The sequence below is a fragment of the Cannabis sativa genome, chromosome 8 (assembly GCF_029168945.1).
Source record: "Cannabis sativa cultivar Pink pepper isolate KNU-18-1 chromosome 8, ASM2916894v1, whole genome shotgun sequence".
Classification (NCBI taxonomy): Eukaryota; Viridiplantae; Streptophyta; class Magnoliopsida; order Rosales; family Cannabaceae; genus Cannabis; species Cannabis sativa.
In genome coordinates this window covers 30,143,756-30,155,012 of record NC_083608.1, presented here as the reverse complement: position 1 = coordinate 30,155,012, position 11,257 = coordinate 30,143,756, and the positions used below count along the sequence as shown (strand labels likewise).

The following is an 11,257-nucleotide window of genomic DNA, read 5'->3' as shown; positions in this document are numbered from 1 at the left end:
TATCCACTAATTTAGTCGGGGTAATGATGATATTGTACCACGGGCTCTAGGGACTTCGATGAGTCACATGTAACCTCCACTCATCAATGTCAATGAATTATCACACGACGAAGATGAAGCATCATGGAGTCTGGGCTGGTTCTCGTAAAGAAGATGAAGAAAATCGTTATCCATCCGGTGGTTACATCCCCAGTAATCAACATAATTCATCTACAAAAGCGGGAAGACAAAGAGGTAAGAACTTAGAGCTATGATTTTCTTTTGCAACGACAAAACACGTCTGATATGCCGACCAGACAGATTCAAACGAAAAAGGATAAAATTTCATTCCAAAAATAAAATTCGCAAATCAAAGGTTTAAAGAAAGGAAATAAACTTGGAAAATTCCCAAAAACTTCAAACAAACAATTTCGAATAGTTTCTAGCAAAAATAATAGAAAATCGATGGAAATTTGGGAAGCTAAAAGCCATAAGCATATTCTCCCTAGTTTCTCCTAATCTCAATCGACAAAGAACAACCTCAAAAAATCCATATTTCACAGAATCAATTAAAAAATAATGCATGTATTTAAAGAATATAGAAGAGAAGAAAGAGGACTTACTCACGGTTTAGAAGCTCTTGAATGCACTTGGATGACTTTTGTAAATCAAGCTCCAAGCAAGAATTCTTCAAAGATTTTAGAGAGAAAAAAAAATGTTGAGCTATGATTTTCTTTGAGAATAAAACTAGTTGAAAGAGTATAAAATAATTTTTAAACCCTTATATAGGTGGTTAGAATGGCGGTTAGTAATTTGGAATTTAAATTTTGGATTTTTCTTAAAAAAGTGTAATCATCACATATTAAGGAGTACATACGTCAAGCACGCATGTCGAGTACATACGTCAAGCACGCATGCCAATCAAGGTTCATTTTTCAAGACAAGACATTAAATTCCCAAATATTGAAAAATTAATCATATTTTCACTCCTTTCATTGCATCAAATTGGATCAAGACATGGCACGAAGAACGAACATGTGTGACGTGGCATTATCTGGATGACATGGAGAATATTTTATGATCTAGACGGGCAATGCATTCCATGATGTGTCGTTCAAGCTTATTTATCATTCATAAACAACTTGTTTGAAGAATAAGATAGAATATTCGAACAAGGTATATATTACACTGTTCGACCAGCATCGATTTTGCAGCCAACTTAAGGTAAATGTGGTTGGATATCTTCTGAAATACTCTCCATAAATGTTTAAGCATTTAAATCTCAATTATATCCCTAATTTTGTGGAATAGATTGACATCGACAAAAAACAAAAGAAAACATTCCTAGTTTTTTTTTTTTTTTAATTTGATCTGTTTTAGAAAAGTGAACAAAATTTCCCATTTATCTGTTATTTGTTTTGAGAAACATATATAATTTATGTAATTCTTCCATATAAATAGTGGAACTATTTCATTATTCAGGGATTGAGAATCGATGATTCAAGAGAGCTCTTACGGGGTAAATTTGTAAGTTTTCGAGAGAAATCAAGAACTTCCTTCTTCTATTATCACTATCACGTGATTGAATTTTTATAAATCTCTGTGTTCTTATTGCTTAATTACATATCATTATTATTAATTATTATCTATCATTCTAATCACTTTAATTGACTCAACGTGGTTAGTTGACAAAAAACAAAATCAATAATTTGTGTACTAATATTTTCAATTTAATTTTCTTTAAAATTGAAGCTCTTATTTATCATCACTTATAATGCGGGTAATAGAACAAAAAAAAACTCAATGAAATTAGATAAGGGACGAGAGATTAGCGAAAGCAGACTTTATAATTATACTAGGCAGAAGTTACGTGCAATGCACGTATATTTAGTTATATGTTTAATTTAAAAAAATTAATTAAAAATACAAAGAAAAAAGACCTTGGAAATACTTCCTTCTTGGTCATAAGATGTCCTTTGTTCAAACAAAGAAAAAAGTTCATATGGAGAAATGACTATCAGAACCAAAATATTTTTGGAGACACGTAAAAGAATTTTACCATGACACAACATAAAAAGTTTTAAAAATTCAATCTTTTATTGTATTTGCTAAATAATAAATTTTATTTTAAGCATTTAAAAGAAAAAGAAAAATGGAGCAGATGAAAATAAAAAATTGTAAGAGAAATGATATACAAATTCACTATGACCAATTAAAGAATATACTATAAGCTCTGCAATCTGAATCAAAGAAAATATAACATTGTGTAAATAAATATACATTTTATGTATAAATATAAATAGAGAGGGATCTATTTAGAAAATAAAATCTAAACAGATGATAAAAATAAATACACAAGCAGGAAGTCAATTAACAACAACAATAACAATAATAATACAATCAACAACTTACTCATTATAGGTGCAATAACAAAACCATCGTCAAGGCTCCAAATTATTATATTTATAATACGAGGAGTAAGAAGTATTCTCTAACAGGGACCTTCTCGTGGAAGTTGAGGTATTAGTAGTGGTGGAACTTTGAAGCAAAATTTCAAATAAAGTTCATAATGAAATCTTATATCTTATTCCGAGGCAAAGAAAATATAAAATTTAGGGGTTGAGTTCATAAAAAATCACACACGATATTAATTATGCTAATTACACTAATAATTTATGAAAAATTCTTTATATAAATTTATATATATTTATACAGAGATAAAGTGGCATAAGCTTAAAAAAACAGATGAATACCTTCTTTGCATCTTTCTCATAAAGATCATAAAAAAAAAAAATCAAAGTAATCTGTCCCTAGTAATCAGATAAAGTGATATGCCAACATAGGAATACGAATACATAATACAAATTTGTTTAAACTTGATTTTATTGCATAATTTTTTTTTCCTAACAAATCAAAATTAAATATAAGAAGCCACTTGTAAAAATCCTCACCGAATCCTTATTAAAAAAACATCCATAAATAAATAAATAATAATTGCAAAACAAAAGTGAGAAAAAAAAAAATTGAAAAGAAAGAAGGAAGAAGAGGAAACAGATCGTTATTATGGTTTTTGTTTACCTTTGACATCGTACTTATCTATCTAATGTTACAAGACATAGAGAGAGAGAGATTCATATTGAAGCCAAAGTTGAACGCCATTAGTTCTATCAAGAACAAAAAAGAGACCTTTCAACAACTGATTCACCAAACTCCATTGGTCAAATCCCCTCTTCTTTCCCTCTTTAGGGAACTTCTCTTGGAAGGTAGTGATGGCGGCAGTTACGGCGGTCACAGCGGGAGGTGGCGACGTATGGAAGGTTCATGCTGCCATGCCGCTGATTCAGCTCTTCAATGAAGGTTACCATGTAATTACCAAAGTAGCCCTCAACGTTGGAGTCAATCAGCTCGTCTTTTGCGTCTACCGTGACCTCCTTGCTCTTTCGATTCTAGCTCTCGTCACCTATTTCAGAGAAAAGTAACACTTTCTTTCTTTTTCGTTTTGTTTTCTTTTTTAATTTGTTTTCTGGCTTCAGAAAGTTAACGGAGGGTTGTTTTATTTTTATTTTATTATTTTATAAATAATATTTTATTATTTTATTAAATAAAAATAAAAAGTCATCCATAAATTTCTCATAAACCAAGAATTCAGTTATATAAGCACACTTTATATAGAATAGATGTATATGAAATTTATCATCACTTATAACTTGCTCATAAACTATAGATGGAATAAGAGTAACAATCTCGCCAACCTCGTGTAATTAACCATCTCATTCTTTATTCCCAGATTTATGTAAAATACAAAAACAAATGTTTATTACTTTTAATAATAAGTTGATCATTAAAGTAAAATTGTTATTTACATACCTCATTCCTCAATCTCTCATCCAATTATCTCATATAAAAACACATTATTAATAGTTTCCAATTAATCTTAAAGGCAATAATGATTTCTTAATTATAAACAATTTTTAATTAATATAATGACGATGAAATTAAAAAATTTATAAACTTATATAATAATTAAGAGTAATTCTATTAAATAATTTTGAAAACAAAACGGAGATTAATATCCATTGTAAATCAGACAAAGTAAATCTATTAATTAATAGGTATTTTTATTAATGGTGCCAAGCCAATACTACTACTAATATCTAATATTTAATGTTTTGTATGATGATTATTGAATAATTAGCGGAGTGATAACATGCAATCGGGAACTAATTGAGAGCGACAAACGGGACAAGTAAGACTCCTTTGAAGCCAAGCAACAATACAGTTTTTATGAAAAATATGTGCACAATGAGGTATCCGCAACACCTCCGATCCTACTTGAAACTCGTCCAAACACACAGTACAAGTACCTCCCTCTCCATCCACAGTGCACCGATCAAGATACTTTACTATTCTATTATTATACTTGAGAATACACCTTCTACATTCACACATCCAAGTATATATGGACCTATCAATCTTCACGGTTACAGGAATAACAATTAATCTTCCCTCCTCAACTACTACTCTACCTTCGTCCATCAACTTCTGACAGTGAATAGCAAGACTTTCTATAATTCTGATTTTGATAGTTGGATATTCGTCAAGTCCAATACTGGACAGAGTGGATTCTAAAAGCAAGTAGGATGTGGTGAAACTAGTCAAGATTGTGGATTGATTTATGAGTGGGGCTGTCGCTTCAACTGGTTCATTGATTTTGAAGTGGGATATTATTCTTCTGTCGGAGGAGTTGTTCTTACATATATGGCCATGGCCGTAGCCGATGATATGCTTTGTTTGGTAGATGAAATTGATCTTGAACTGAATATTGGTATCACTGTTACTGTCACCCCTACTGTGCTTCTGCTCGATAGCGCTGTGTGTTGTTTGCATCAAAATTTCAAAACAATTACCATGATAAACCATCGCCATAATTTTTGCTAATACTAATTAATTTTTTTGACACTAATTATATTTATACACTATCTCCAGATTTCAAATTTTAAATCTTTATCCTTTTTTTAAACTCAAAATTGTGTAAATCATTTAACGAATTTATCATTTAAAGTCAAATTATATTATTATTTAGTTAATTAACATCACAACTAAAAGAAATCTGTTCACAATATAAAAAAATTATATTGCTAAAAAAATACTATAATGTACATAAGAAGAAAAAAAAAATATTATTAAAATCAATACAGAATAATTAAAAAAATATATAATATAAATTCTCTAAAATTTAATCTTGGTATAATGCTTTTAAATAAAAATATAGATATTTTTTAGATATGTATAATAAATTTAAATTAAATTATAATGTTAAAAAATATTTTATATTATATAGTCATATTTAATATAAAATAAAAGATAAGAGAGATAAGTTGTCAATTTAAATTTAAATTGTAATATTTTTTTTTTTAAAAAAAAAAAAACAACACTTTTAATTATATAATCACATTTAATATAACATAAATATAATTACTGTTTATGTTAAAAATTAACTCAACAACAAATTTGTATTTTAACATCCAATTATTTACACTAGAATTAATTGAGTCACTAAGTATAACTCTGATAGTTTACATAATATTTCCTAAGTTCACAATAATTCTCTTCTTCACTTCTTGATCTTAAGCTAGAAAGTATGTCATAGGTATTCCGGCAGGCTGGTCTGAAATCTGTCATCATTTTCTAACGATGGGGGTTTCCTATTTATGGGTAATAGATGTTGAGTGGACTCACTCTTCTCATTCATTTGCGTATGCTCATTAAGCTTCTCTTCCTTAGCTTATTCAAGCTTGGTCCGTTCTTCTTACTTTATTTTTAATGAAACGACGTGTTTTATGTTGTTCCTACCACATCACTTTGTTAGTTCTGATGTTGTTATAAAAGTAAAATTACTTTTATACCTCTTAAATTATTTTTAACCCTTACAATTTCAAATTTAGAGCATTATATATACTAGGTTAATATTACGTACAATGAACATATGTTTAATTATATTCTTAATTTTTATTTTGGTATCTATATTTTTAGTTGTATAAATTATTGTTTTTTATGTTGTTCATTAAACAACATCATTTATAATTAAAAAATAGTTAATTTAAGTGCCATTTATAAAAAGAAAATATAATAATATTTAAAATTTGTTTTTAATTAATTTTAGTATAACTGTAACACTTTTAATTTTATAATACTTTCATTTTTTTTAGAAATAACATACACTTTTTTTTTATAATAATATTAATAATAAAATTTATTTTTTAGTAACGGCAATAGGTAACAGTGTCACAATAGTAATTATTTTAAAAAATAAACATATTTTATTTTATTGTTTAAAAAGAAAACAATAATATAAAGATATTTTTTAAAAATATTTGTGAATTGGGTTAAAAAAAATGATAATATAAATATATTTTTTAGATATATGTGTGCAATGAGTTTAAATTTGTATTGCAATGTTTAAAAAAAAAAATATAAACACATTTAATATAAAGATAAAAAAAGATATTTGCAGTGAGTTTTTTTTTTAAAAAAAAATAGAAAAACAAAAAGAAAATAACACTTTCTTTTCTATAGACACATTTAATATGCTATATAATTAACTATATATTAGTAAGATTTTCTTAAAATTGAATTAGAGTTGCTATTACCTAATTATTAATTTAAATGATAATAATAATAATTAAATTTAATACCATTCAATTATATTTTTAAAAAATTATTCTACTTTTAAATTTATTTATATGAACATATATCTAATTAAGTTTATTAGAGTAATAAGTTTAGATATTTTAAATAATATAACTAATAAATTTGTTATAAAATATGATTAATTAATTGAATTAACATTTAATTTAAATTTAAATTCATCTGAAAAAAATTTAAGTTTCAATTAAGATTTATATTAAAAAATTAATTATCTAATTTTAAATAATTATTTAAGCTATATTTTAATAAATAAATGATTAATTTAATGATACTAGTTTTTAATAGAAATAATTTTCTTTAAATACCACATTTAATGGAAGAGAGACGTAAACATAAATATATAGGAGGTTCATTTGGTCCATATGAATGGTGAAGTAGTGCTTTCGTACGTGTTAGTTTTTTGTTATGGAGATAAAGATGACGTATGATGAGAGCAACAGTGAGTTGAAGAATATTAAATTCTAAGTGCAGTTCTAGCTTCCAAAAAAGTGTATCAACGTGTGTACGATAAAAGGCCTCCTAGTTGGTCTACAGCATATTCCTTCTCCAAGATGCTCCGCGCGATTGAAGGCATGGAAACTACTCTGGTTTGGATCCTCCGCGCGATTGAAGGCATGGAAACTACTCTGGTTTGGATCCCTCGGACTGAGAATTCTGGGGCGCACACTCTGGCTAAGTGGGCTCTTGTAATGGATTTGTGAACTTTTGGGAAATTACTCCTAGCGTTTTTAATGTTTCTCTTTTCTAATTAATGTATTGGGGAGATGCTTCCTCCTGTGAGCATCGCTTTCTTTGTTTTATGAAGTTTGAAGTTTAGCAAAAAAAAAAAAAAAACGTGTACGATAATGGGTGTATGACAAGGATAACCAACACAATCGTACACAAAATTTCACAGCTGGCAACTTCAATGTTTCTACGATCCACCGCCGCAATCCCCAATTAGTAATCGTACACAAAATTACCAACTACTGCCAAGGGCTGATTCCCCATTGCAATTATCATTCGGCTTCCAATATCCACAATAGTAGTACTAGCCCTTCTCATATCGTTAACGAACATATGGCTTTATAGTATATATTTTTTGTCTCTATACTATAATATACTTGACATTATTTGTTTTGTAGCTTATTAAATTTTTTCCAAATTAAAAAAAAAATATTACAACCAATTAAAATTAACTTTATCATTTAAGAAAATAATTATTTTAAAGAAAATAATTATTTTAAAGAAAAGTAGCGGCATAAGTACCCAAAGTTTCAAGTTTGTAAGTGGCATAATCTCAATATTTATTTTTAGCGGCATAAGTATCCAATGTTTGTAAAACTGTAATTTTTCTCTAATTTCGTCAATACAAACTCTGTTATTTCTTGAACAGGCTACATATAAGTTCTAGATTCTTGATCATTGGGCCTAGACAGAAACATGTAGTACAATTTACCTCCAAATATTCATTTAATAAGTTCAAAACGGAGTCAGTACTGACAAAACTTGAGGAAAATTACAGTTTTACAAACATTGGGTATTTATGACGCTAAAAATAAATATTGGGTTTATGCCGCTTACAAACTTAAAACTTTGGATACTTATCCCGCTATTTACCCTTATTTTAATTATTTTTTTGACCAAATAAAAACCTTCCACGTATTTTTTGAATGGGAATGGATAATTTATTAGCAAACCAAATCCGCAATTACAAAAGATTTAAGAGTACTAGGAAGAGTACTCTCCGAAAAATTACGACCAAACCAATAACAAGAGTCACGAGCCAAATAGTGGGCGACCTTGTTAGCAGATCGCTTAACATGACAAATAAAAACATTAGACAAAAGAGAAAGAATAACTCTGCAGTCTTGAACAATAACTCCAAATAAAGAAGGCATATCAAGCTGACAATGCAAAGCTTGGACAGCCGTGAGACAATCAGTCTCAATGGTGATACACTCCGACAAATTAAACGCCTTTATCCAGTTTAAGGCCTCTTTGATGCTTATCATTTCAGCAAAGGGTGCACTTGAAAGGCCATTCGAATAGGAGGAAGAGACAAAAATGACAGCTCCATTCGAGTCTCGAACAATGAAACATGTCCCGTAGGAATCGTCAGCTTTGAATGTTGCACCATCGACATTAATCTTGATCATTCCTTCTGGTGGTTTTGTCCAATAATCGCTGCTGCTACTATTATTTGAGCTTAGGAGCAGCGGCTCAAAGCGACAACTTTGAGCAAATTTCCATTGACCAAGAACTTGATGTGTCATAGAAACAACTTCAGCAGCCGTACTTGTTTTATTGTTCCAAACAATGTTGTTGCAGGCTTTCCAAATAGACCAACTGATCATTAAAACTTCTTCAATAGCATCACCTTTGTGTCGATTCCACACTGCAGAAAACCAGTCAAGAAAACTGGTAGCAGTCGAAGGGGGAATTGTCACCGCTGATATGTTCCAACAAGACTTTGAGAATGGACAATCGGGGAACAAATGAAGGGTAGTCTCAGCTGTAGAGTTGCAGAATAAACAATGGCTCTGAACTAGAACACGCTTAATCTGAAGTTTAACACGGGTTGCCAAGCAATCTGTTAAGACTCGCCAAGCAAAGTGGAGGACTTTAGGAGGGACTTTAATCTTCCAAAAATTCTTCCACAAGTTCGAACTATCATCCATAAACCAGTTACCCTTCATAACTTGCAGGTGCTTATAGCACTTTTCACCTAGTAGAAACCAGTTGGTTCTTTGCTCCAATACCAAACATCTTCGATGGAATTGCTATTAAGTGGGATATGGAGTATGATCTGTGCTTCTCTTGAGTTGAAAAGATCGTATATCACTTCAGAGTCCCATTCTTTAAGATCAGTCTTCATTAGTTGATAGACTTTGCAAGTCTGCAGAGAAAGATGATCAGAGTTGACATAAGGAGACGTATCTGATGGGAGCCAAGGAGTAGTGAGGACATTAGTTTCTAGACCCGAACCAATACGAATTCTAGCACCTGCTTTGATTAGTTCTTGTGACTCAAAGATGCTCTTCCAAATGAAGCTTGGGTTGCTTCCAAGTGAGGAAGTAAGGAAATTTCCTTGAGGATAATATCTCGCTTTCTACACACGTCCCAAAAGAGTATGATCATTAAGAAGAAGGCGCCAGCCTTGTTTGCCGAGTAAGGAAAGATTGTAATCATGAAGGCTACAAAATCCCATTCCTCCATCGTTTTTACTCTTCGTAAGCCTCTTCCAACTCATCCAGGTGATGCCACGGGTGTCTTGAGAAGTAGTATTCCACTAATATTTAGACATCATACTCTCCAGAGCAGAGCAAGTGTCTAAAGGCAGCAAAAAAACCGACATGGCATAGCTAGGAAGAGCCTGAGCAACTGTTTTAAGTAACACTTCTCGGCCAGCCTTTGAAAGGAGTCTACCCTCCCAACTCTGAATTCGCTTCTGCATTTTGTCTTTAAGAAATCCCATTATTGCATTCTTGTTTCTCCCCATTGTACAAGGAAATCCCAAGTATGTACTATTGTCAGGAGCAATCTCCATGTGAAGTATTGAGCAAATTCGGTCTTTAACTTCAGCATTAGTGTTTGAGCTGAAGAAGATGGATGATTTACCAAAGTTGACTTGTTGCCCCGAAGCCGTCTCAAAGAGTTGAAGTAATCTCATAACATTAGATGCTTCTCTGTCATTAGCTCTGCAATAAATGTAACTATCGTCTGTGAATAGCATGTGAGATATGGTTGGAGCCCCGTTTGCTACTTTACAACCTTTAATAAAACCATTGCTCTCAAAACGTTTCAGCAGTGAAGAAAAACCTTCAGCAAAAATTAAGAACGGGTAGGAGGAAAGTGGGTCACCTTAACGAATACCACGGTTTGGACAAATTGGACCAAGAATCTTACCACCATGGAACACATTATACTCCACCATGCTGAGAGTTTCTAGGATTAAGTTGGCAAAATAACTAGCAAACCCCGTACAAAGCATCATAACGTGAACAAAATCCCACTCAACACGATCATAAGCTTTGCTCAAATCAAGCTTCAAAGCCATAAAACTATCTCTGCCTTTACGTTTACGCTTCAAGTAATGCATAACCTCAAAAGCAATCATAATGTTATCTGAAATAAGACGACCCGGGATAAAGGCCGACTGATTCTCAGAGATAATATGATGAAGCACAACCTTTAGACGATTAGCAATTACTTTAGAGATTACTTTGTAAAGGACATTACATAGTGAGATTGGGCAGAGATCACTCTGTTGGGTTTTGTGCTTTAAATAAAACTCATTTCAATATAATCAGATTTACTTATTAATAAAGATCAGAAATAACATTTTATGTTGCATGGTTCACATGATTTATTTCATGATTATATATATAATGTATGAATTCTATTTAAGTCTAGAACATATGAATTTGTTAATGATTATAGTGTTGTCAGCACAGTGGAATATAATCTTAATTATATGTTCGAAAGTTTATTCCCTGATTTGTCAGTTCACTAGTTCACTGGATTTAGACTGGCATGATATAATCAGCGATAGGTATTCTTACACCTTGGATAAGTGTTATGTCCTTTC

At 30.7% G+C, this 11,257-nt stretch overlaps 2 protein-coding genes across 2 annotated transcripts; both read right to left on the bottom strand.

The window, feature by feature from the left end:
• Nucleotides 1–3,977: 3,977 nt before the first annotated feature.
• On the bottom strand, nt 3,978–5,205 carry LOC133030062 (uncharacterized). Its single transcript, XM_061102278.1, has one exon. It carries the CDS (start codon nt 4,903–4,905, stop codon nt 4,171–4,173), a length of 735 nt encoding a protein of 244 aa, XP_060958261.1. The 5' UTR covers nt 4,906–5,205; the 3' UTR covers nt 3,978–4,170.
• Nucleotides 5,206–8,357: 3,152 nt separating this feature from the next.
• Nucleotides 8,358–9,365, bottom strand: LOC115700011 (uncharacterized). The gene has a single exon (XM_030627561.2). The coding sequence runs from the start codon at nt 9,363–9,365 to the stop codon at nt 8,358–8,360; it is 1,008 nt and encodes a 335-aa protein (XP_030483421.2).
• Between the last annotated feature and the right edge of the window lie 1,892 nt (nt 9,366–11,257).